General features: G+C 35.6%; 2 protein-coding genes across 4 annotated transcripts; one reads left to right on the plus strand and one right to left on the minus strand.

Annotated features, from left to right (window-relative positions):
• Positions 1-122: 122 nt before the first annotated feature.
• On the plus strand, positions 123-24372 carry LOC124848079 (P-loop containing nucleoside triphosphate hydrolases superfamily protein). 3 transcript variants are annotated; one of them, XM_047325691.2, is made up of 26 exons: positions 123-495; positions 611-708; positions 1625-1714; positions 6384-6436; positions 7410-7475; positions 7549-7602; positions 8578-8637; positions 9411-9489; positions 9753-9820; positions 11939-12001; positions 12111-12215; positions 17629-17733; positions 17833-17940; positions 18245-18391; positions 18545-18727; positions 18907-19077; positions 19338-19574; positions 19692-19832; positions 19921-20037; positions 20985-21035; positions 21141-21188; positions 21260-21493; positions 21627-22367; positions 23225-23314; positions 23933-23988; positions 24079-24372. In XM_047325691.2, the coding sequence occupies exons 1-25, from the start codon at positions 254-256 to the stop codon at positions 23951-23953; spliced, it is 3372 nt and encodes a 1123-aa protein (XP_047181647.1). In that variant the 5' UTR covers positions 123-253; the 3' UTR covers positions 23954-23988; positions 24079-24372. The 3 variants fall into 3 exon arrangements, with proteins under 3 accessions (XP_047181647.1, XP_087958012.1, XP_087958019.1); XM_088101886.1 differs by lacking the exon at positions 611-708 and having other exon boundaries at positions 312-495; XM_088101893.1 differs by lacking the exons at positions 123-495; positions 611-708; positions 1625-1714; ... (1 more) ...; positions 7410-7475; positions 7549-7602 and adding an exon at positions 7875-8065.
• On the minus strand, positions 24221-27618 carry LOC124848080 (aspartic proteinase Asp1-like). Its single transcript, XM_047325692.2, has 9 exons — positions 27247-27618; positions 26473-26590; positions 26162-26388; positions 25489-25722; positions 25244-25382; positions 24937-25131; positions 24791-24863; positions 24609-24696; positions 24221-24524 (listed from the first exon to the last, which is right to left on the minus strand). Exons 1-9 carry the CDS (start codon positions 27426-27428, stop codon positions 24419-24421), a joined length of 1362 nt encoding a protein of 453 aa, XP_047181648.1. The 5' UTR covers positions 27429-27618; the 3' UTR covers positions 24221-24418.
• Between the last annotated feature and the right edge of the window lie 231 nt (positions 27619-27849).

The raw sequence follows: 27849 nt of genomic DNA on the forward strand, positions 1-27849 counted from the left end.
ATATATTATAGTCATTTATAAATAACCGTACATGAAAATTAACTTTACGTTCAAAGTTTCACTTTTATTTAAATTCAAAAGAAAGGCAAAAAGTAATAGAAAAATCAAAATAAATTGTCCTCTTTTTGGAGGGAGAAGACAGAGTCCAAACTCCAAAGTCTCTGCACTTCCATGGCCGGCACGTGACCCATTCCTTCTCTCTCTTAAACTCTTACTCTTTCTACCGCCTTCTCCTACCTCTCTTTCCCCGTCAATGTCTTCTTCCTCCGGCTACGTCCGCTCCTCCCAACGAGCCTCCATCTCGCCGCTCCGCTCGCGGAAATCGCCGGTGGGACCTGCCAAGCCCGCCGGAAGACCTACCACACCGTCCTCCTCCTCCACCTCCTCGAGGCCGTCGACCAAGGCCTCTATATCTTCGGTGGCTGCCGCCGCTGTGCTCGACGTGAACAAGGCGAAGGAGAATGTCTCTGTCACAGTTCGGTTTCGACCCCTCAGGTTCGTCCATTTCGCTCCCCTCTAGTTTGTTGTTTAGTATGTGTGTTTTCAATTCGTATATTTTTCATTATTATTATTATTATTATTAAACAATGTTGTTAATGCGTTGTGGTAGTGGGAGAGAAATTAATAAGGGGGACGAGGTGGCGTGGTATGCGGATGGGGATCATATAGTGAGGAATGAGTACAATCCTTCAATTGCTTATGGCTTTGGTTAGTATTCTTATTCACTAATTACTACACATGTTAAACAAACTCTTCCATAAAATAAAGGAAACTCTTACTATATTCCATCTTTTTCGTAATTTTTCGTAATTAGACGTGTCCTTCCTATAGTTAAAATGTTAGACTTTGTTTTGTATGAATTTGGATTGCCTTTAAAATATTAATTTTAATTTTTTTAATATATCAAATTGGGTATATTTTGAAGAAATATGGACAATATCAAGAACACAACAAAGAATTAGACTCATTTTGTATGTACTAAATAAAATTACTGTTCGGTTAAAATTAGCAATCAAGGTAATTATTATTTTAAGGTAGTTATTGTTATAGTCAATTAATTTATTTATAATTGAATGATAGTGTAAAACTCTTTTATTGTCATGAGTACATAGAGTGTTTATGGTATGTCTGGACAATGTACTCCACAAGAACTTTTAGACAAATAAAAGTAAGAAAATATAAAATCAACTTTTCCATAAGTTAAAATTAGCTGTATAAGTTACTTTGTAAAACTCTCTTATAACTTCACTACTTTTTTATTTTAATTTATGTATGTTAATTTTAGTTTTTGGAGTTGTTGATTACATTAGTTTTTAGAAAAGTTCTTAGTACTTGATGTACAACTAGTGCCAAAATGAGTGCAAAGAACAATAACAAAATAGTTTGAGTATCACATTAACTGGAGATGCAAAACAAAGAACACATAAAATAAGCTAAAGATAAATAACCGTCTTGTTTAATAAGTATGTAAGCATTAAAATTCACTACTTCATTGATTCACTTAAAACAACTACAAACTACTCTTATATAGGATTTCTAAATTGAAGAATGTAGCGTATATTACTTGTTCATTCTGTGCGTTCCGTCTATGATGTTTCTTGTTACTATATTTTTCCTGTGACAGATAAGGTATTTGGGCCTGCCACAACAACTCGGCATGTTTATGATGTGGCTGCTCATCATGTTGTCAGTGGTGCAATGGAAGGGATTAACGGTAATGATTTTGCTGTTATTTTTACTAGTGCATGTTAAATTGATTTTTTGAAAAAGGAAAAAATTAATAGATAGAGGACTTGTAGCAAGTTAATGATTTATTAGTGGCCTGTAAGTTGTCTGCAGGAGCAATTTAATACTAATAATCCCAATTTATGACGGTAACTCGGTTGTTATGTCAGAAAAACTATTTTCTGATGACATTCATAGGAGAACAATTGCTCTTCAATAGAATACAAAATCCTTAATTATGGAAACTCCTAATATATGGTAGGCACAATCTATCCCTATAATTTAGCTTCAATTATCCTGTTCAATACAAATAAAATATAATGTCAGCCTATCCTCCTAATTACGGAATGTAATTAAATCCGCTAATTGCAAAATGTAATTAAATTTGTAGAAGTAAATATTATCTCCAACATAAAGTTGATGAGTCGATGTTATCCATTCCTAAATTGCCAACAATAGATTGAAATGTAACACCACTTAGCCCTTTTGTCAATACATCTGCAAGTTGAATTCCGAAGGATGCAAATGGTGTTCAAATTGTCCCCTTATCCAACATCTCCTTTATGAGGTGTCTATCTCAGTTTTATCATGTTGCACTGGATTATGCACAATATTTATTGCTGACTTGTTGTTGCAATACCTTCATCCAATCAATCTTCAGGTTTTCTAAAATTATCTTTAAATGTAGTATTTCACAAATTCCTAAGGCCATTGCTCAAAATTCTAACTCTACACTTGACCTTGCTACAACATTTTCTTTCTTGCTACTCCAAGTCACCAAATTTCCTCTAAGAATAGTGCAATATCTGGAGATAGATCTTTCAATCATCTATAGAACTTGCATACTCTGCATATGTAAGCTTTTAATATCATCTCATTCCCCCAGAAAATAGAATTCCTTTTCTAGGAGTTTCTTTGAAGTACTGAGGAATGATAAACAACTCTGAGATGAGTTTCTTTGAAGTATTGTGGAATGATAAACTACTCTGAGATGAGTCTCTTTTGGATTTTGCATGAACTAACTTACAATCCTTACAACATAACCAATGTTGGGCCTAGTACAAGACAAGTGGATCAAGACAAGTGGATCAATTTCTTAACCAGCCTTTGATAATATTGTCTGTCCACTACAACATCTTCAGTAGTTTTCTCTACTAGTTTGCATCCTAATTTACTAGTTTAAGCCAGCAAATCTAGCACATATTTTTGTTGGGAGGTGAAAATACCATGATGGGAATGAACAACTTCAATGCCCAATAAATATTTCAATTAGCCTAATTCCTTATTTCAAATTTTATTGTCAAACATGTTTTTAAGGTTTCTGTTCTTGCTTGATCACGCTAAACCAAGCAGAACTGCCATGTAAATTTCTTCCTCAAGAAGATAAATTCCTGCACACTCTATCCATTGCTAGCTGCTAGAGAAGATAAATTCTAACAAAATTCATTTTTGTAGTGTAGGGGAATAGATAATTGCATAAATAGTTTTATATTGGTTTGAATCAAAAGACCCTACATCTAGTTGTTAATCTCTCTAAAGAGGGATTAACCAATCACTATCAAACAACCATAACTTACAATCACAGATAATAAAGTTTGGGCTAGAAAGCACCTCTCTTGAAGACACAAGAGACGAACAACACTTCTTTTGACACAAAGGATGAACAACACCTCTTTTGACACACAAAGGATGGACAACTTTCCTATCAACAACAACACTCAATCACTTGAGACACACTCAATGAAAGTTCATGCTCTATAGGTTTTTCAAATCCTTTTTCACAAACACAGAGTTTCTCTAGCAGTTACAGTTCTAAACCTCCAAGTAAAATAATATTTTGGAAACTAGGTTTAGCTAAAATATATAGACTCTCTCTTTTGAAAATTTGGTGAAAAGTTGAAGAGTCTGGTCGCAGCGGTTGCTGACAATCGAAGTGATAATTGATTATCACAAAACCCTATTTCAAAAAACATTTTCTCGCTGTGATAATCGATTACCAGTAGTGATAATTGATTGTCACAGAGACTCTTCCGAAAAACTTGATTTTAATTAGATAATCAGTTATCATATAGGTTTTTGTGAAAAATAAAACTTTCCCTGAATGCTTTGCTTCTTGGGTTCTGTTTATTGACTCTTGATCTTCTAATTTAAATAAAATACATAGATTACAAGACTTCAACAACTAAATTCTTAAGTCTTTAATGTATCTTTTAAATCCAAACATTCTTTAAGTCTTGAACAATTCTCCATGAGTCATCATCATCAAGACTCTTTACTGAAGCAAGATATTCATCTTCTTCTTTTGTCAACACCTAGTTGTGGGATGAGCTTCTTTCTTCAACTTGTTTTGATGTCAGAGGCTGGCTCGGCACGATCCGTTTGTTGGGGGCCAACGGCAGGTGGGGCTAAAATGGCCTGGCTTGTTTTGCCACCCTGAGTGAATACTATGTTCACTGTGTACTTTAGGAAGTTCTATATTTTGTCCTCACTGTAATTTTATTCTTTATAACAACCATATCTTGCTATTAATACAATGAATGTATATTAGAACAATCCCATAGTCAGAGGGATTTGTCTCCATAGAATCAACTGTCCATATTTCCTAAAATAACTAGCAGGTTCATGTGTTTATAGGCCTAATGACCTTATAATTGATACAAAAAAGTAGAATATTTAGTCCTTCTAAATTTGAGATGGTACTAGAGCTCTTGATCTTTAGGAGCTTCTAATCATGTCTAGAAACCCTAAAACTTAACCATCATTGTTGCACAACCTTGACCCCTATTGCAACCTTCATTGTTGCGCAATCCACCCTCCCATGATCTTTCCCACCTATGATGGCTGAGATCATGAATCATGGTTTGTAATTTGGGGATACATCCCACATTGATGGAGAATTGCAGCTTGTTCTGTTTATCAGTTAAATGGAAATAATTATCTCAAATGGTCTCAACTGATAGGACCATCTTAAAAGGAAAAGGAAAGGTCAATAACTTCACAGATAATGCCCCTGATGAAAATGATGCGAAGTTAAAATCATGGGATGAAGAAGACTCCATGATCCTGGCATGATTGTGGAATTTAGTGGTCTCATGACTTAGTGATATCTGCATACTTAAATCAGCAAAGGAAATTTGGGAGGCAGTGGAACAAACTTATTCTAAGGCCAAGGATGCGACACAAATCTATGATGTAATGGTGAAAAGTAGGGCTGCCAAATAAGGAAACAAATCAGTTACAAAATGTGTCAATCAACTCAAATCTTTGTGGACGGAATTGAATCACTGTCAGGCTATAAAAGCAAAGTGTTCAAATGACTTACAATCCTTAAGAAGTACATTCAACAAGATAGAGTCTATTGTAGGCTTGAATCCTAAATATGATTTCAAATCATGGAAAAAGAGAAATTCTAAAACTTACTAAAGTGGTAGCCATTATTCGAAGTGAAGAAAGCAGTAGAGGATTGAAGTTGGAGACCTCAATTACTGAAAACTCAACAATGATGGCTGAAGGTGGAACAACCATGATTATTAATTGGAGCAAAAACAAGATCTCCAATATGTAGATAAAACATGATGAGGCCTGATGTGCCTACTACAACAAGCTGCACCACACAAGGGAAAAATTACATGTTGTGGATGGGTATGGGATCTGCAGGACTTAGTCATTGATTCCATCATTGCTCTCAAATGATCAAGTTCCTCTTTATAAACTTTCGTACCAGGCATTGAAAAAAATTTCACAAAATGAAGATGGAACATGGAGAATCCATTTTGGCAAAAGAACCAAAACAATTTATTTAATTCAAATCAAAGCCAAATGAAACATCACCACCCTTGGAATTGGCTCAGGAGGTCTTGACTACCTTGTTTGCGGGGACAAAGACTATTAACAAGGCAACGGAAACAAGACTCCTTATAGCCATCTCCGAAACCAACTTGGACTATGTAAGAAAATTAAGCATTATTTTATTGATTACAATCAGTCCAATTACATTCTCGTCATCTTTATTTTGTAAAATCAAATCCTTTAAAATAAGGAAATAAAAATATGTTGAAATAAATAGGAAGATTCTTAACATACTTTTTTGTAATTACTATAGAGATATTAATAATACTTTTGTCCTAATAATCTGCTATTTACAACACAAATAAAGTAAAATTTGTACATATTTGATAGATATATCTTATATCCCTATTGACATTCAACAGAATTAAATCATATCTCCAATAGTTTCCCACTAAAATGTGTGGTTTATTACTAGTGAGACAACTACATATTTATGGGAAAAAGGAAGAAGACCATGGTTCCTTGCCCCATTCATTTACCATTTTGGTTGTCCTTGAGTACACAAAAAGAGATGGTGTCAAAATGCTACACAATCCTTTTCTCCTTGGCACTCCTTTGGAATCAATAAATAAGGTTTTATGTTGTTTAACCTTGGAATAGCCTGCAACTAGTTTATATTCATGATTCTGAGATAGGATCTGGTTCCTCCCAAAGTTGGCATTGGTTTGGTTTTATAAATCTTTATGTTGTGTCCGAGGTGGAATCGTATTATTTCCTAGCAAAACACATTGGTGGTCTTCTCCCTCTTTCACAAACCAATTATAGCACCTAACACAATATTGGTTGAAAATTGCTTTGCTGATCTGCAGGTACTGTTTTTGCATATGGTGTTACTAGTAGTGGAAAGACTCATACCATGCACGTAAGTTAACTGTTTTATCATCTACATACAATGTTATCATATATGCCACCAAACTCTGTATTATTTTATTTGAGCTTTGCAAAATGGAAATGTGTTTGATAGTCCAACCTGTTATTGATCCCCCCACCTGGTGGTTGCAGTCAAACTGTTGCAAGGAAAAACTGGTTGAATGGGATTTATGGCTATTTTTTAATTTTATTTTTTATTGAATTTGTTCGGGAATATGATGTAGGTAGAACTTGGAATAAAACTATTCGAAGAACTACAGAACTTTAGGGATTCCAATGAATGAATAGAATCCAAAATATATTGATTTGAGGAAGATTACAAGACTGTTTATTCAGAATTCAGATGCCCTCATTCTCTTTAGAGTGTGCTTATTTATAGAAATGCATTATACCAATTAACTATCAATGCCATAAAGAAAAATCCTAACAGAATAATCAAATTTAGATTGATTGGTAATCAAAATTAATCCGATTGATAATCAGAATTAAATGGATTGGTTGTCACGTAGCTTCCTTATTTGTGTTCCTATATGAGAGTAGACTTCTGAGTATCTTTGTTATTTGCATTTCTGCATAATATTTTCATTCCCTTAAATATTCTGATTTTTTTGGGATAAAATTTAGAGAAACACATTGGACAAAGGACACCTTTTGACTTTGGGGAGGTGTGCTATACTTAAATTTACAAGAAGGAATAATTAAGTGAATAATTCTAACTCTATTCTCTACTTTACAACGAATATAAGCAACTTGGGAAAGTGGAACGGGTATGCCTACAATTCTATGGTTTCCAATGGTTACAAATCTAGTCACTTAATGAGTTCACAATGTTGGGGAGAGTGATGTGTGAATGCTAAGTAACTGCCTATAAGTTATAACTTATATTTGCTAATCATCTGCATTAGCATGGACTAGAAATTTAACAAGAGGAAAAAAACCTTATATTTGCTATATAATTTTGCCAGGGGGAGCAAAAGTCACCTGGAATTATCCCACTTGCAGTGAAGGATGTCTTCAGTATAATACAAGAGGTACAGAGTTGAGTTTTTCAAATTGCACTTTAAATCCGCTCATATCCTTGATAGGCTATGTTTGTCATTTCAGACTCCTGGTCGGGAATTCTTATTACGTGTCTCATATCTTGAGATTTACAATGAGGTTAGCATCATATACTACTACAATGTTATATTGACCTCTCTCATCTTTTTCAAGCTTGTTATACCTATTCTGGGGCAATTCATCTTTGAAGTAGCAAGAATGATGACCAGATTAACTCTATTGTTGTTAGAGAATAGCCCTTGCAAAATACAAAAGGACCATCTGAGTTTTAGTTATGGTGTAAAAAATGGATTGAAAGATTTTGTTTAAAAGCAGGTGTGACATTAGCTCAATATGAAATGGTTGCAGATGACATAGGTTGAAATGGGTGGACCATTATGTAGAGTGATGCCATTATACAAGTAGACGCATGGACGTTTGAAAACAGCATGAATATTTATTTAGTGTTTGTTCAATAGAAAATGGAAGCTACATGTTTTATAGCACATACAACCCTGTTGGAACCCAGTTTTCCCAAAGGAAAATAAAATGCTTTCCACGAAGTCTGTTGCAGATGAAAATGGTAAGAGGTTTAGCATTCCATGTTGCAAAAAATGCTTAGTGATATGGTCATTGACGTCTTGCAGTAGACTTAAAATATTAAATTTGGCTTAAAACTTTATCTTGGTTGGATCAATTGTTAGGGAATATAAGCATACAAAGTTGTGCTTTGAAAAAAAAAAAATTTAATTTCAAATGTCTTCTCACTTAATGTTTTCTCCAATTTGATTATCAACTCCAAGCCTGATAGTTGTTAGTTGGGTTTTTAGGTTGGGTGAGACTTTCTATATTGTTGGGGGTCTTTGTATGCAGGGGACGTTTTTGATAGTTTGGAGAAGGGTTGACAGGGTTTTTGGCATCCTGTGTGAAGGGAACATTGTCCCTTGGCTGCTCTCATACTGTATTTGTGCCCAAAATCAATAATAATAGTTCTACACAGTGAGTATAGGTGGTTGCAGTGGGTTTTTCCAGGTTTCTTCTATCTAGGAACCTAACAGCATCCCTTTTCTTCAATTTTGTCTGCTCTTGTTGTAGGTCATTAATGACTTGCTGGATCCAATTGGGCAGAATCTAAGAATTCGAGAGGATGCTCAGGTATTTGTATTTATTAATTAATATTGGTTTCAAGAGCTGGTCATTATTTATTTTCATTTGTTCATCTCACAAATAGCTTATCCAAAAGTCTTTTGAGTTTCTTTTTAGAGCTTACTATGTTGTTAGTTGTTAGCGTTGTGTTCTCACTGTTATAAGTTTTAATTTGGTGAATTTTACTTGGCCAGTTTAACTTCAACTTTCCGCATGTCTGATCTTTGATTGTTGAAATTATAAGGTTTAAATATGGGGAAAGAGAGTTTTGAGACTTTGAATAATAGTATATCAGATCAATATTGTGTATTCTAATATGATTCTTAATTCTTGTAGTTGTAAGGTCCATACACTTCTAATTCTTGTATGAACATATGTAAAACAATCCTAATTCTGCCATAAGAGATCCCAATTCAAATTCATATCTGTTAGATATGTTTTGTATATGGGCTTCGGCCAAGCCCTATGTAATGCTTTATATTATATCTTCCTCAGCTGTGAAAATAGGAAGACAAAAGGATTATGTCACACCAACGCATACCATTTCTCTCTACAATATCAATATAAACCGTATTTTATGTCAAATGTAATTCTTAGTGTCATTACTTAAGTAATACCTGGAAGCTAGCTAAATTTGGTACTTGTTACCAGCAATGTTCTTCGATACACAAAGAAAGCTACTGGTTCTTATTTTTCTTGTCGTAGACATCACATAAAGTAGGCACAATATGCCTTTTAATTGAATCTTATAATGAGACTAGAGGTATATGTAATGGTAACAGGGTACTTATGTTGAAGGAATCAAAGAGGAAGTTGTGCTATCTCCTGCTCATGCCCTTTCTTTGATTGCTACTGGAGAAGGTATGAAAAACCATTCAGTGTTTTTCTTCTCTTATCATTTTAAATCGTCGGTAGCATTCACTTCTTAGTTTTACCCTTAGAATGCCTTACGCTCTGCTCCACTGAAACATGACCATCCTTTTCTCTTAAATTTTTCTGCTTCCTGCAATTTTATGATCTCCTGGGAGTTATTTATTGTTGAAATATTTCCTTTGGTCATGTATTGTTAGATTCTTGTTTATTCTAATTCATGCATTTTAATTCTTGTTTCTGAAATAATGCAGAGCATAGACACGTGGGTTCAAATAATTTCAATCTTGTTAGCAGTCGAAGCCACACTATTTTCACCTTGGTATGTCAAGACAATCTCCATATGCTTAAGATTTTAATGCATGCTTCTTTGTCATTTAAAACTCCAAAAGAATTTCTAGTGGGCTTAGATTTAGAATGTGTTCAACATTTTTATGTTTACTAATATAATTTTCTATGTTGCCAAAGTCTTGTGTAAAATACCTGTCTATATGCATTATTATTGTAGTAGTCTGGCAGCAGCTACTGAACATAGGTGAATATGTTTGCAGCCTCTGGACTCAATGTTATATAATCAAATTATTTTCAATAGGCAATATTATTAAATGTACGAGTAGTGGAATGCAGTCATGAGTGTCAAAAGTATTTGACACTGACATGGTGACTATTTTGAGATGCCCGTTACGGAGTAAAATATCTGAAGTTCTGGATCTTAGAGAATACATTTGTCACAAGAAAGAAGATTAAAAAACAAAAAAGAGAAAATGTACTTTTTCTCAGGAGTTTCATATTTTGGGAACATGTCAAAAAGATTATAGAGGATTCTGATCCTACACTACAATCAGAACAGAGGTTGCTTGAGAGAAATTGCTTCTTAATTCTTAACACAATCCTTCTTATTAATACTATTAGTGATTGACTACAGAAGCTAATCAAGAAATAATTCTAGAGCTAGTTAGAAGCTGTTAACCAGAGTCATAATAAATAACAATCTAAATTAACATTCTTACAGTCCAATCTAGTTAATGTTGCTTTAAGCTTTTGGTTGTTCAGAAGCCACACAAAACAAACAATTCCTGGCAGATGTAAGATGCTATAAACATAAGAGGAATATAGTTTTTATTAAGTGATTGCATTGAATATTCTTCTTTTTAACCTTCGGTAATACCTTGTTAGGACTTAATCACAAGAGGAGAGTCTATAACCCAAAAAGAATAGTTTGTTAGGTGGGAGAGCGTTAAGGTTTAAGTATTCTATGTGAGACTCGTAACATTGCATCCCCTTTTTACGGGCTAGACATCAAATAGCTTCACTTTATCAACACTGACTTGCTGATAGTCCTTTTCTTCTCTAGAAGACTTCACTTATACCTATTTGGCTGGCACTTCTATCCGTCCTATAGATACAATCTTTTCATAGCCCAACTTTCAACGAAAGACCCAATTTTCTTTTCTTCGAAGATGATGGAAAGTGATAGCTTGGGCCCAAGCCCATCTGCCAATCAAGGACCAAGCCCATCTTTCAATCAAGGCCCCATCACTAGAGGTATGGCTAGAAGACTCCTAGAGGACCTAGAAGACATTCCCAAGCAAGTAGAAATGAAGAACTACTTTATTTGGAAAGAAGGCTAGAAGAATTTCCGGATTTGGCTGCGCTCAACGCAAACCCTCTCTCGCCCAACGTGCGCGTGATGATCAGCTTAAGTTGGTAGCACCATGGAAAGGCTTGGATGGATCTATAAATCCACCTTTCCACCTCTTTGTAATCACTTTGTACATTAATGGTAAAGAACCTCTGTTGAGATGACTCCAGATTCTTTCCTCTTCAAAGTTGCGGCTAGAGAGAGAGCTTGACCTCCTCTAGCCACCTTCCTTACATATATTATCCTTCTAAGCTTCCTAGCTCATCACAAATACAACCACACCCTTGCACCGAGCTACTATTCCATTACTTTGCCTCCTTAGTTCTCTGTTTCCGCTGCCTCCATTTTCACATCACGAGCTGTTCATCCTTTGCTCATGGATTCCTCTTCCAAATGCCATCCAGAAGAGTGTATCAGAAAGTAACTGGCCAAATTGACAATACATTAAGAAAATTAAGTTTTGGTCTGTATCAGATGGTCCTGACTCAAAAAAGCCCATATTATTGGTGGTGTGCACTAGTTACATTACCAGTCAATTAAAAGATCTAAGTAAAAAATATTTTGGTATATATTTTTTTCTTTCACTTCCTTATTTGCACTCTTTTAAGTTTTAAACTAATTTTTGTGGTTGCAGAGCTCTATTATTTCATGAATTGGTTAATTTTGTGTCTAGCTAGCTATATGACAGAATTCATTATCAATCTGTTTACATCAATCATAATTGGGATTGTACTATACCATTGTTTCTACTTTTTATTGTGGATTATGCTGTTTTAGTGATTACATTGTTTCTATTAGACTATTGAAAGCAGTTCGCGAGGGGAAAATACAAGGGAAGAGGATGTGACATTGTCCCACCTGGTAACACTCACAAGACCAGGATTATGATTACTATATTGCTCCAGTAAATACCTCCATCGTTTTGTTTATTTCTAAGAGCTCCTTCCCCACCCCCCAACTCCTTTTCCAGCACTTAATTGACCTTGCAGGTTCAGAAAGTTCTAAAGCTGAAACAACTGGTCTGCGGAGAAAAGAAGGTTCTTATATAAATAAAAGCTTGCTTACTCTTGGAACGGTAATACTATACTAATGTTTTAGATCTTAGTTTTTCTCTTGCCCTGTTTTATGCATGACATTGTAGTTATTTCAAAGGACAGGTACTGTACATATTTATTTTGTTTGCTTTTGAGGTTAGTTGTGTATTTGTTGATTTAGGAGAAACTATGGTTGATAAGTTACTATAGGACATAGTAATTGTTAGAATAAATAGAAAGAAGTTGTATTGGAAAACTGCTATCTGAACTGTACCTGTCTTTGTACCTTGGTCTCTAGTTTGATATTTTCTCTTCTCTATACTCTTTGTATCAGAATTCTTTCAATATAAATATGAGAACATATGAGAGGAGTGATTAAGGTCTCTCAAATATAGTCTCTTTTATTTATCAACTGTAATTAATTATAAGTGTGTTGTTAGAAGCTGTTGGATGATTTGATAGATCTTTTTGTAATCATTACTTTAGGGTTAGAATTCTCTATGTATAGAGACTGGTGTATCAATTCAATAAAATTTCTCTCATTTAGTTTAATCTTTTTTCAATTTGGTATCAAATCTCTTGAATGTGGGAGCTCACCTTCTGCATTTCTTTCACATTTCTTCTTTTTTGTCTTAGCTATGGTTCCTTTTTATAGGGTTGCCTAAAGTGCGCCCAACTTGTGTTTCACGACCGTTGTTTCTACCACCATTGTTGCGCCGCCATCTTAGTAGTCGCTTGCTTGCATGCACAACTTTTTTCTTTGGAGTGGGGTTTTTGCACCACTCATTTCTGGTACCATTCCCGCCACTGCTTGCTTGGTTGAAGTCATCTTGAAGTGGCGGTTCCAAATTTGCCATTGTTTTCCCTTTTGCCTTTGGTTGCATGTCTCTCCTATGAGGAGCACTGATCATGGCGACACTATTATGCTTATTTCTCTTTGATCTATTTATTGTCCTAAACAAAAGAGCTATGGAATTCTTTTACGTGACCGAATAGGAGACGTAAGGAAATCAACCTCTCACACTCAAAACAAGCAAAAGAATAATGAAAGAATGGAATTGAACGAATGAATCTCTTTTATTGATGGTAATATCTGAGTAAACACAGGTAAACAATAATTGGGAGCATAACCTCCTTCAATTACTTTGGGAGCATAACCCCTCTCACAAGACAATAATGTCTGTCACAAAACTCAATAATCAAAAGCATACCTTTAACCCTAGACTCTAACTTTATTTATACTAATTATTTCTCGCACATCTCTTATTAAATATTTTCATAGAATATATCTGCATTTAATATAAATATCCCTATATTTAATATAAATATCTCCCCATATATTATCCTAGATATCTTATATTGAATATTTCCCTGAATATATATTTATTTACTCTAATTAACTTATACTATATTTATTTACTCTAATTAACTTATATTGAATATTCTCTCTGCTTCCCACCATTCGGCCTGGTCGCTCCCCGCCTCCCACCGTTTGGCCTGGTCGCTCCCCATTGTCCACCGTTCGGCCTAACCTCTCCATGCCTTCCACCGTTTGGCCTTTACGGTCAATACCGTTCGGCCTCACTTCCCCTTTTGTCCACCGTTCAGCCTAACCTCTCCATGCCTTCCACCGTTCGGCCTTTACGGTCAATACCGTTCGGCCTCACTTCCCTCCTACCTTTCTTCTCCTTCTCATTACCTCCCACCTTATACCCTAACAAATTCCTATTTGTTGGCATGACAACTCCACTATGCAATGTTGATCTTCCAAATTTGCTTGATTTGAATGGTTGAAATTATCTCCAATGGGCTCAATTTATTAGGTCCACGTTAAAGGATAGAGTTAGGCTCAACCATATTGAAGGAGAGGTCATATCTCAAGATAACCCTTATTTCCTAATTTGGGACAATGATTATTCAACTAGTTACATGGCTATGTGGATCCATGACTACATGAATCAATAAAAATTATGTGTCCTACTATGGTACTTGTAAAATTTGGGAAGACCTTGCAAATACATATTCCATGTGACTATACATATCTACATGCTGTAAGTTAGAAAGTAAGATCTTAGGTACAAAGGTGCCCTCTCTATGGAAAAATATTATGGAATGTTGAAGGGTTATGGATCGAGTAGGACCAATATCAAAATTTGGCGCTTGAAAATAGCAGGGATGTTGTAGCTCTTACTCAGTTTGTTGAACAATTCAGGATATTTAAGTTCTTATTAGGATGGAATAAGAATACGACCTGTTAGGGAACAAATTCTTGGGAAGGAAAGACTCCTCTTTTTGAAGGTATTGTCCGAGGTGAGGAGACTAGTTGAATGGTCATGATGAATGAGTATTCCACTCAAAGAATTGCCATGTTCTCTGGAAAGGTTTCCCGACCTAGAACTTCAAATTTTGGGAACATGAAACTCAGCTCAAAAGGCAAGGAGGAGTGTTGGTGTTCTCATTTTTAAGAAATTTAGCCATGTTAAGGAGATTCAACAACTTGAGGGGGAGCATATTGATTCAAGATAAAATATAGATGATAAGCAGCAATAGGATTTTGTAATTAGTTACAAGTGTGCTATAAGAAGCTGTTAAAAGATTCTAATATCTCTTGGTGATTATTACTTTAGGATTAGGTTTCTTTATAAATAGAGGTTGATGGATTGTTTCAAAGATCAATTTCAATAAAATCTTCAGTCAGTAGAATCTTTTTGAAGTGTACTAAATAGAACATTTTTTCCCTCTTCAGTACTTGCTTTGGTAATAATTTGTTCTTGAGTTTTATGCTTCACTTTCTTCATTAATCCTTTGGATTTAAAAGTCCTTATATAGCCCATATGTTACGATATAAGGTAGGGGTAATAATAAGGGTTGGAAAGTATATGAGCAAAGAGAATATTTAGTATTAGTTAATTAGAGTAAATAAATATAGTATAAGTTAATTAGAGTAAATAAATATATATTTAGGGAAATATTCAATACAAGATATTTATAATTAAGGATATATGCTAGGATAATATACGGAGAGATATTTATATTAAATATAGGGATATTTATATTAAATATTAAATATAAGGATATTTATATTAAATGCAGATATATTCTAGAGAAATATTTAATAAGAGATGGGCGGGAAATAATTAGTATAAATAAAGTTAGAGTCTAGGGTTAAAGACAGGCTTTTGATTATTGAGTTTTGTAACAGAGATTATTGTCTTGTGAGGGAGGTTATGCTCTCAAAGTAATTGAAGGAGGTTATGCTCCCAATTATTGTTTACCCTTGTTTATTCAGATATTACCATCAATAAAAGAGATCCATTCATCCATTGTTATTCGTTTATTGTTCTATTACGTGTGAGAGAGTGTGAAAGGTTGTATTTAGCTAGTTTACGTACTCAGGTACGTAACAATTGGTCTGACATGCCGGATCGTCAAGGGAGGAAACTGTCGGAACCTAATAGAGACGAGTGAAAGACATCATGGAGGGAAGAGTGAATGCTGTCGAAGGAAGATTGGAGGTCATAGAAATCTCCATGGGAGGACTGGAGGCAGCAGTCCAGGAACTAGTGAAGGTGATGGGAGAGCGAGGTCGACGACATGAGGGAAATCCTGATGGAAGTCAGGGGTCTGTCAACGGGAGAAGGAATGAGGAGGACGAGAGAGATGGCAGCAGGCTAGATGGTGGACACCGAGAGGAGCAACCGTATTGGAGGAGAAGGGTAGACTTACCCATATTCGAAGGAAGCGATCCTTTGAATTGGATCAATAGAGCGGGCAAATTCTTTGAGCTACAAGGAGTGTCGGAAGAAGAAAAGTTGCGCCTAGCCTATATCAGCATGGAGGGAATCGCGGGACACTAGTTCAGATTCTGGAGGGAGAAGGCCAGGAACCGTTCGTGGGCAGGATTAAAGGAGTCAATGGTGATCCGTTTTGGAGGAAGAAACCGGGGAACCGTCTTCGAGAGACTGGCGGCCTGTAAACAATCAGGAACCGTGGAAGAATACATCCAAGAATTTGAAGTCTTGGTCGGCCAAACGGAAACAATGCCCGACGCACAGCTGATGGGGTACTTTATGGTAGGATTGCAGGAGGGGATCCGTAATCAACTCAGATTACTTGATCCGCGGGAGTTGATGGACGTTATGAGACTGGCAAAGGACGTGGAAGAGTTCCAAGGGGGCGTGAAGGCTGGGAGCGGAAGTGTGATCGTGAATCAATCTGGAGAAAAACCGAACGGGGTGGATACGCGACTGGAGCTCAGTCGCCCAAACCAAGGCCGAACGGTAACTGCCGTGGAGAGCCGAGCGGACATCACGGATTGGGGACCGGACGAAAGGAAAGAAACGTGAGGGATCTACCTTATGAGGAATATGAAAAACGTAGGAAAGAAGGAAGGTGCTTTAGATGCGGCGAGCGGTTCGGTCCTGCTCACCATTGTCCGGACAGGAGTTTGAGAGTCCTGATATATGCAGAGGACGACGAAGAATTTCCACCACCCAAACCTCCAGACTTGAATTGATGAGGAGCCATGGGATCAAGCTCCCAAATCCAACCTTGGGGACAAGGTTGTTTTACAGCGGGGAGTAATGTTACGATATAAGGTAGGGGTAATAATAAGGGTTGGAAAGTATATGAGTAGAGAGAATATTTAGTATAAGTTAATTAGAGTAAATAAATATAGTATAAGTTAATTAGAGTAAATAAATATATATTTAGGGAAATATTCAATATAAGATATTTATAATTAAGGATATATGTTAGGATAATATACGGAGAGATATTTATATTAAATATAGGGATATTTATATTAAATATTAAATATAGGGATATTTATATTAAATATTAAATATAAGGATATTTATATTAAATGCAGATATATTCTAGAGAAATATTTAATAAGAGATGGGCGGGAAATAATTAGTATAAATAAAGTTAGAGTCTAGGGTTAAAGACAGGCTTTTGATTATTGAGTTTTGTAACAGACATTATTGTCTTGTGAGGGAGGTTATGCTCTCAAAGTAATTGAAGGAGGTTATGCTCCTAATTATTGTTTACCCTTGTTTATTCAGATATTACCATCAATGAAAGAGATCCATTCATCCATTGCTATTCGTTTATTGTTCTATTACGTGTGAGAGAGTGTGAAAGGTTGTATTTGGCTAGTTTACGTACTCTGGTACGTAACACCATATGTGCAGTGAATTATCTAACGAGTCGCTTTGTCTGTTAAGAATTGTTTGGAATACATCTCTGTGTCGGTAGTAAGTCTTTGTTATAAGGCTATAAGGAACATATTTTGGTTATTTCTAGTATTATGCTATGGTGCCAGCTTGTAGTATGTTCTACAAGTAAAGAATATCAATGGTGTACTCATGTTTTACATTCTTATGGTGTGACATCCCCAATATCAAATTTTGTAAGTGAAGTAATTATCTTTATCTTGCTTCTGCATTGCAGGTGATTGCTAAACTAACAGATGGAAAGGCAACTCATATTCCTTATCGAGATTCAAAGCTCACTCGATTGTTACAATCATCCCTTAGTGGCCATGGAAGGATTTCTGTTAGTGCAATTTATCTTTAAATTTTCTGCCAGTTGTAATTTGTAAACATTTTCATCGCCAACTAATGTTTGAAAATGAATATGGTTTGGTTGTTGAAGCTCATTTGCACAGTTACTCCCGCATCTAGCAGTAGTGAAGAGACGCATAACACATTAAAATTTGCTCACAGGAGTAAGCATGTTGAAATCAAAGCTTCTCAAAATAAGGTTAGTTAATGTGTAAAATGCCGATATTGTGATAATGTTAGGTTTCTTGAAGGCAAGAAACCCTGAACACCATCCTAGTATGAACACTATATACGTAACTCACCCTAGCTCACAAAAGAATAACTGTCTCTTTATTTCTGGCAACACAACAATGTACAAACGCATTTAAGGAAGGCTGTCTTCCTCCCCACAGGATGCAAAGATCCTCCCTTTTTTCCCTGACATAAACCCTTATGACCTATCAGATAACCTCTTGACACATTAGTTTCATGCTATTTAACTTTTAGCTGATTTCCTGTGCTAGATTTTGGATGAGAAGTCTTTGATCAAGAAATATCAGAGGGAAATTTCTGAGTTAAAGCAGGAGCTGCAACATTTAAAGCGTGGCATGGTTGAGAATCCCAATATGCCCACATCTTCACAAGAAGATCTGGTTAATTTGAAGCTTCAGGTTTGTGCTGAGGCATGTATATTGGATCATCTAAAAAATGCCACTGTACTTGGTGGGAGACTTATGTGTCTTGAATCTTAACCTAGTGATATCTTTATTGGGTATGATGTTCTTTCATTTCCCCACATTAAGCATTACTTGATTATGTAATAGCTTGAAGCTGGCCAATCTAAATTGAAGTCGAGATTGGAAGAGGAGGAACAAGCTAAAGCAGCATTGATGGGAAGAATTCAACGTCTAACCAAATTAATCTTGGTTTCTACAAAGAATGCGATGTCATCAAGCATTCCAGAAAGGCCCAGCCATAGACGGAGGCATTCTTTTGGGGAAGATGAGGTATTTTCTTACAAGGGTACTCCAGTTAGTGAAGCAGTCAATATGCTTTGTAATTTGATCCTTTAATGTATAGACTTTCAATCGATGTGTTGTTTTTACATACACATTTGCAGTTTTTTACAGTAAAATTGTAAACGCTATTTATGATAGTGACAGATGTTCATCTTCTTTGAATGCAGCTAGCATATTTACCAGATAGAAAACGTGAGTCCTGGATAAATGATGATGCAGGGAGCCACGCTTCAGTTCCTTCACCAGAAGAAAAGGATGATGTTATCAATTTAGATGAATTGGGGAAGGATTACAAAAGAAGCAAAAGGCGGGGAATGCTTGGGTGGTTGAAGCTAAGAGTAAGTTATTTTCTTTATTTGAAATATATTATTTACTATGTTGACATAATTGACTAGATGATTGAAGAAATCAGAAGTTAATATGAATCTATAAATAAAAAAAATTCTAATTCATAAATAATAGGTTACTAAAGATTGGGGACTTTTTGCCTAGTGTGGATTTGGATTTTACGATTGGTATTGCTTGATCTAAATTTTACATGAACTTAGTACATCACATTTGTATGTTATCCGACCAATAATATTTACCACCGATGCAGAAACCTGATAATGTTGATGGATTATCACCAAATGTTGATAGTGAAGGGTCTGCAAATGGATCACCTGCATCTGGCTCAAAATTAACTCCAACTAGAGTTATGCTTTATGACATGAAAGATTCACGCAGGAATTCAGTCAGCAGAAAGCATAATGCCCCAGCCATTAATTCTTTTCCAGGAAGAACTGAAGCAGGTGATTTATTCAGTTTAACTGTTGGAGGCCGTGAGCTTCCTCAGGTAAGATCTCAAATACTAGTGATCAATGTTTTTGGAAAGATAAACATGATACATGCATATTGAAATCCACGACTTTGTGGATGTGAACCAAAATTGTGTTGAATGACTTCCTTGCAGACTGGAACTACTGTTACAGATCAAATGGATCTACTGCGGGAACAAGTGAAAATGTTGGCTGGAGAGGTGGCCTTCTGCATTAGTTCTCTGAGAAGACTGTCAGAGCAAGCTGCTAACAAGCCTGAAGATATCCAATTACAAGTGAGGTTTCTACTTGAGATTGACAAATGACCAACAATTTTAATATATCTGAGTAAAACTGGGTGGGGTATTTTGGTTATTATGACAGGAGGACATGCATAAGTTGAAGGGTGAAATTAGCCAAAAGAAGAATCAAATCCGTATCCTTGAACAACGGATGATTGGATCCTTAGGACATGCACCAAGTAATACCGAAATGTCACAGGTAACTAAATTAAAATATATTTGAAGTGACCTTGGCTTTACTATGTTAGGAAAATAAAGATTTTCTTTATCGAAAACAATTACACCAATGACATTTTCATACTCTCTAATTGTAAAAATAAAGTTTTTTTAAATAAGGAAATAAACATATACTGAAATGAATAAAATAATTTTAAAGATCTTTTTTCCTGATTATTATGTAGATATTGAGAATATTTTTGCTAATAGTCTGCTATTTACAACACTTCCTCTCATTTTGTATGTGACAACCAGGCATCATTACATGAAGTTTGGTTCTAATCATCAACATATACCAAAAGTGCACAACCTTGCATTGATTTTTGTGGATAAAAAGCAAAGAGTTAAATTTACTGCTTACAAAACCTAGCTGACGAAGTGTTGGTTGCAACCTGTTGAACCATTGTTGTGGTGCTTGTTTTCACCCATCGAATGCGTTATTCAATTTACAAACAAAAAATTTGTCCCCCACTTCAACTCTAGGAGGTTGTCATATAAACTATTTCTTCAAGAATACCAAACTTTGACTAAGTTGTTTGTTTCAGTCGTGAGGATCTCTAGAGATATCAGTGAGGGCGTTACTGGACTACTTTTGATAGAAATTTCTGTAGTTGACTCCGATGGGTTTGGTTTGCATGTACTGGGTCCTATGCTCAACAAATGAACTTCAAATTTAATTCTCTTTTCTTGCCTTGTCGAGAGATACTTCCCCACTTTCTTTTGGTTAAAGAATAAAATCTATCATACCCAAAGTTTTAGTTGCGATTTCAGTAGCTTGTAATGAATGACACTTCGTTTTCTAATGGTTCTTAATGAAAGCTTAGTTTGCAAATTTTCTACGTATTCAAGGCCTTTCTTTTTTTTTCTAAAATAAAAATTGGAGTATATTTTATCGGTAAACATCAACTAACACATTACTTTATAATGTAGGCTCTATCCAAGCTTACCACTGAGCTCAATGAAAAAATATTTGAACTTGAGGTAGGTTGTCTTGTCCTCTCATAGTTTCAGAATGGTTTCATTGCATTTAAGTAGCATAAATCTCAGTACTATAGTAAGGCGTTCTAATGTTAATTGGGCATTCAGATCAAGTCTGCAGATAACAGGATACTTCAAGAGCAATTGCAGTTGAAGGTATATCACACAATTGTATGACCTTTTAAGGCGACTTGTTGCAATTCCTGACATTTGCTTAAATTCTACAGAATTCAGAGAATGCTGAGATGCAAGAGACAATTATTTCACTAAAGAAACGGATAAATTTCTTGGATAAATCATCAACTTATTATCGTCATGTTGCTGATAATGAGACTGACTATTCTATAGACGTATTGGGAAAGTCTGATGAAGCACAATCAGTCAAAAACTTGAATGTAATAGTTTCTCAAGTGCAGGAAGGAAGTAACGATTCAATTATACATTCCGAAGTTCTTGTGCAGGTTCTCTCTCTCTTTCTGGCACCTTCTGCTGAAGGAAACTTAAAATGAATAAATTTGGGAACTGATTCTTACACGTGTTTTCTTGTTTGTGTTCCAGTAGGAGTGAAATAATTTTTACTATAAAATTGTGCAGGCTGCTGAAATAGAGAATTTAAGGCAAGAGAATGTGAGATTGGCAGAAGAGAAAGACGGGCTTGAAATTCAAAGTCAGAAACTTGCCGAGGAAGCTTCATATGCAAAAGAGTTGGCAGCAGCCGCAGCAGTTGAACTCCGAAACCTGGCTGAAGAAGTGACTAAACTTACATATGAAAATGCAGAGCTGAGTGGTGATCTGGCAGCTGCAAAAGAGACACCTGGCAAATCAAACTTGTCTCCAGCATCTTATGAAAGCAAGCAAAATATTAAGAATAATTTTCAATTAGATGGGAAATCAAAAAAGCGTGGGAATGAATTTCTTATTGAGGAGTTGCAGAAGGACCTTAGTGCTAGACTCCAAAGAGAAGCTGCTCTAGAAGCAGCTCTGTCTGTGAAAGTCGAAGTAGAAGCTGACCTAAGAAGGACACTTGATGAAATAAAACACCAAAAACAAGATTTGGAATATGAGCTTTCTAGCATGCAGATACTGGTGTCAAAGATGAGGAAGTCTGGCATTAATGTTGAGGACAAGTCAACAGTTCATGTGCGTGATGATGTACAAACCAAGGTTAAAAGTGGATATCCAACATCTAATGGGTACTCTCATAGGAAACAGTACAAAGAAGCTGAAACTTTAGGATGCATGGAAGATATGATTGCATTAGAAGAACTAAGGGCTAATTATCAAAGAGAGAGAAGAAGATGCAAGGAACTTGAAAGTCATATTTCTATACTGAAGGTATCTCATTTTGATGATCTCATTTTATATTTCATTGATCTTCCATGATAATATGAATCATACTAATTATCTGCATTGAGGGAATTTCTTGACTTAACTAAGGTTGGGGATGAGAAAATGAGTTTAGGTGACTGGTTTTTACGAGAGAGACGACGAAGTAAGAGAAAATTGAGGAAAGCTAGACTGTAAAGGGAGGAGGAATAGATGTATTCATGATAGATATGATTAACTAATTCTATAAAATTGTAATTAATAAAATAGAAATTTCTGTCAGAGAAACATAATTAGTGGAAAAGCATGAATAAATCTTTCAAAGAGGATAGATCAGACTACAAATACAACTACATATGTATCTGAAAGAATTTACCTCAGTCTATAGTGTGACTTAGACTACATTTTTGTGTTTGAAATTCAGACACTGAATTAGGGAAAGCGGGAATTTACAAAGTTCGTAACACAATTTGCTTAGATATCTGGAATCTAGTAGCTAAATCTCTGGCGAGCTTTAGGTTCCTGTATGGCTGCAGCTAAAGACAATGGACCAGTAGGAATGATTAATAGTAAAAGAATATTGCAACCAGGGAGACCAGCTTCAACAAACCAAGTTACTAGCACCAGCCTAAAATTTGCAACTAGTATAGAAAATTCATACTCTATGGAATTTGATCTTTCAACACGGTGAAGCAGTATCATGAATTTGGTTTCTCAGTCTTCTTTGAAGAGTAGGAATCAAAATTGCCTAGAATAGTTATTTCCGTAGGGGTCATGTATTTTGTTTTAGATAAGCCTGGACTTGGTTTTCTGATTTTCATACTTGAAGAAAGATCGGAAATGATATTACTTTTAACCTTTAATAGGGTGAGGATATCGCTGGTCTGGATGTTTTGGCTCTTGAAGAACTACAAAACCTTCATATTGAGGCAATAACAAAGATTTGCCAGGCAAAGGTGACACGTCTTACTTTCCCGCCTTTCAAAAATAATTATTCATTGCTAAATCTTTTCGAAAGAAAATTATATTTTTTCTGCTTCGCTTTAAGATTTTAATATATGTTTCAGGGTCATATTTTTGTTATTTTTTTTTCTTATTTTCCTTTATATTCTGGAAAAGTAAACACCAACTCCGTCGAAGATGTTTCTGATATATTCACATTGATGATGCCTAGATATGTTTTTTAAAACCGGCTTTCCAACGTACCTGATAATATCTGAAATCACCTTTCTTGTACAACTGATTACTTCCTTTACTCATTGTCTGTCTGACATTTTCTTAACACCGGTGCTGAATTGGCAATACCTAGATATCGATATTATGAATTTTCAGTGTCTGAAGAGGCTGTATATGTAAAGAAAAGTCCTGTAAGTTAATTCAAAATTGTAGACTTGCATTTACCAGTTCATGAAAACCACGTGGTGTTTATGGAGGAAGAAAACTGAGCAACATGCTGTTCTTTTATTTAGCAGTTGTCTTTTAAGCGGTGTACTTGTCTGTTATCTTCTACCTAATATTATAATCTCTTGCGACCAACCTATGGTGACTGATGAATGGTATTTAACATCTTGCAGTACGCCAATCAAAACTTATAGCATCTTGCTGGAGTGTTACAGACAGGGTATTCGAAGTTAGTAGCGATTCCCAAGCATTCGGACGCCTGATTTTTATTTTCTTAATTTAGGAGGTTCTTTTAACTTAATATGCATTTTAATTGCAGATACATTATACTTCATAAGTTACCAAAATACTGACAACCACCTACCAATCATACTTAAGCTGGTGTATGGAAGCGGTGAAGCCCTGTCAGCTAATTTAAGTGAATAGGTAGTTGCTGCTGAAAGGTTTTGAGGCCGCACGACTAAATGAAACTTTTGCTAGCATGGATTGGTAACTGTAGCTTGTGTCATTTGGTAGTTATCATATACAAATTCACAAAATGAAGCTTATGAAGCTCAAAATATTGTACTAAGGTGACAAAAGAATCTATGTATATATGTTGTTCCACATGGAATTATAGATGCTCTCTAGTGTACATCCGAGCACCCTTTCCCAACAGCTCATTGATCGTCTATATTTTCAAAAGATGCAGGGTAACCGTTCCCAAATATACCCAAATTGGCTGCGTATGGGTGTGGAAAATCGCCTTCCAAATCACGTTCCACACTGGTAATGAGAAAAAAAAAAAACACTCTGGTAAACACTTGATGTTCAAAATGATATAAGAAATCATAATGTAAAACATATTACTTGGGAAGCCTATCACAATTTGAAGAAGCCCATCCAATCTGCTGCTTCTCGTTGTCATAAATGACCATTTTATCTTGTAAAGAAATGTCTGAGATCGACAAAAAGGTGTATTGCTATCAAAACGACAAATAACGAGAAACAAAAGTGGAATTTGTTTATACTTAACATTAGACATGCCTTACCTCCTATTATGTTGAGATTTTCAAGTCCTACTTCGGTGCCATCAAGAATCCCAAAGCAGACATTGCCATGTTTCTGTGAAAGTGCAGTATGTTAGCCTATCTCATTTGTTCTCTTAACTACAGATTTAGTCTTAAACGGATCTCACAGTGATAATAAGATAAGCTTCTGGCGGAAGGTGCATCTGCACATTCTTAGTTTTTGTGAAGATAAATGCTAGGGGTTTGAAGTATTTCTTGACATCACTTAACGATTTGAAAGATTTTGGACCCTTCCAACAAATTGGAAGTGATGGATCATCGGTTGCTCTTGTCAACTGTTTCCCCTTTAAATCATCCGACACCTGTATCATCGATCAAGGATAATTAACTGAAGATGGCGGAATAAATATATGTGGAACATATAAGACAATGAAATTGATGGCTAAAATTGAGGCTTTCCAGTTTCCATTTTACCAGATTTACAACAGCTTGATACACCAGGGAGTTGAAGTATGTGTAAGAGCTCCCGCTATCGAAGATAAGTTGAAGACCCTTAACTTTCGTAGCTTTTCCATTGAACAACAGCTCTGCTGGTCCTGAGCTGTAGTGTTTTCTGAAACAATTATTGTTTGCAAGCATTCATGAGTGGCAACAGATGATGCATGTCTGAAAAAAATAACATCTAAGAAAGAACAAATAACATTAATTTTAAAACTTACTCCGAAGAAGTATGCAGCATGGTTGTCCAAAAAATTCCTGAAGTGGGAACGGGATCATCTCCAAAGAATAAAAACCCTCCTCCTCTTGAACTTAGGCAGTGTCCAACTACATTGCGTATCAGACCTAAAGAATGAAGCTGAGTTAAAATGCTTGCTCTGCCATTGCCAAGGCCAATGACTCCTGCTGTAGAAGGTGGGGAGGTAGAACCAGCATACTTTTGATCATATCCGCACCTAGCCATGCATCACACAAAGAAACTCTTAAATTATTCACAAATCCTGTGAGCAGATCAATTTTGTTGTGTTGCCCTATTTACTTATGCAAAATTTCACCATATTTTTATTAGCATCGTAACTTCACCAATAATTAACTAATTATGTCTCGTTAGAATAAGCTTCTGTATAAACACTTGTATAAGAAGAAAACTACAAGCAAAAGTGAATTGAGCTTTTCCTATGACCTAAAATCATCTCATGCAGCAAGTTTAGAAAATTTTGATGAGAGAATTTCCATAAAAAGTGCAGAAGTTAGTTTTAGCTCATGTGAGGTCAATCGTTTTACCTGCTTATTTTCTTTGTCTATAAGCGTTAATGTATAAGTTTATCCAAAAAAGAACCCTAACAGCAGATACACAACCAGTGTGATTCACGCAGATGTAAAGAAAACACTCACCCAAAGGCTAACTTAGGGCGGACCACAGAGCCATTGGTGAATTGAAAATTAATGTAGTCCCGGACTAGCACACCCAGAGATGATCCATTATCTGCATACTCAACTTCATAGTCACATTGGTCATCTGGGGAAGCACAATTATGGTCGGTTGGTAAGTGCACTTCAGAACACAATTGTTCCGCACATTGCACAAGGTTGTGATTGGGTTTATAAAGTTGGTCACGAGGCTGCAAAAATTTAACACCAGCTGAATACTGATTCTGAGGATAGAATTTAGAAACAGGCCTAATCTTAGTTTAAGCATTGCATACCTTTGTGCAACCTATACATGGTGCATCACATTGAACCCAAGTGATGTCACTACCCGAGTCTATGTCAAGGTCGTAAGGCTTGGCCGGATAGCCAATGTTGAGAGTCACAGTGTAATGCCTGCATAAACAAGATTAAGATATTTTTCACGGAATCATCATAGTTTAAACTATACATTAACAAATCTAGAGATAAAGACCAATTTATAAAGAGAAGTCAACCTTACTATACTTAAGTACCTGGTTTGGGGAGGATATATTAGACTTGAACTTAGTTCCCAATAAACCAATTCACTTTAGAAATTCAACAACCATATATCCTTGTGTTTCCCCCAAAACAGGCATAAGAAAAAAGTGACTTATTTTGTTAACAGAGATGGGGTCCAATTACCCCACCCTTCAAAAATAAAGGACTACAAAAAAAAGGTTAAGAGGTTAGTCACACCTACTTTTCCTTCTGCTCTAACTAAATTAAAAATTGAATGGTAGGTAAAAATCAATGATACAGCCATGAAAAGTCTAAGACTAGATCAGGGATCAAATTACAAGAGCTGATAAAAAGCAGAATCGGTTTTTTTTTTCCTATTTTTTAAAAATATTAGAACACAGGTCAAGGATGTTTCATAAGCACAGCTCAACTTAGAATAGAAATACCAGAACAAAGTCATCCAAGAAAAAGAAAACATTAAATCATACTAAACAAGAACTGAGAAAAAAAATGAACAGTGAGAAAGTGATTAAGTTTGAAGAAAAAGTCATGGTAGAATAACAACATACCCAAGAGGGTACACATTTCCTTGAACTTTGAAAACAGCTGAGGAGGAAAGGCGATGGGTGGCGAGGTTCTTGGCTTTGTGGGGTTGATTGGCTGCTGAGAAAGAGAGTGGGAAAATGGCAGAAAATAGAAGAAATAATAGGAAAAGCGTGTGCCATGTTATTCCCCTGCTTCTAAAATCCATACTTGGAAAGAACTTTATGAATGAAAAGGGGGAAAAAAAGGTAGCAATGATTCAAGCAAAGGTTGTCTTCGAAAGAAGTGAACAAACGAAGAAAGAAAAGGAAAACGAAGGATTTTGGTTGGGAGACTGAAATGTAAAACGGCACTCTGCTATGCGGTGTCTACTTTTCTAGTTTGAGTTTTCTGTCAGGTGCAGTTGGCACATAACAACGTTATTTAATGTTGTAGTTGAATTTTTTTTTATAAAGTTTGTCAATTTTGAAAGTTACTAACAATTTTTATATTCATAAACCATGGATATAGCAAATTGTGATTTCTAAAAGTAGTTATTACAGTGTACGCTAGATAAGAAATACTTACATGAATTTCTTGAAAAAAAACTGTTATTTTTTCTACCATGTTAAATAATATAATAAGAAAAG

The sequence above is a fragment of the Vigna umbellata genome, chromosome 1, assembly GCF_029865625.1.
Source record: "Vigna umbellata cultivar VRB3 chromosome 1, Vumbellata_1.0, whole genome shotgun sequence".
Taxonomy (NCBI): domain Eukaryota; kingdom Viridiplantae; phylum Streptophyta; class Magnoliopsida; order Fabales; family Fabaceae; genus Vigna; species Vigna umbellata.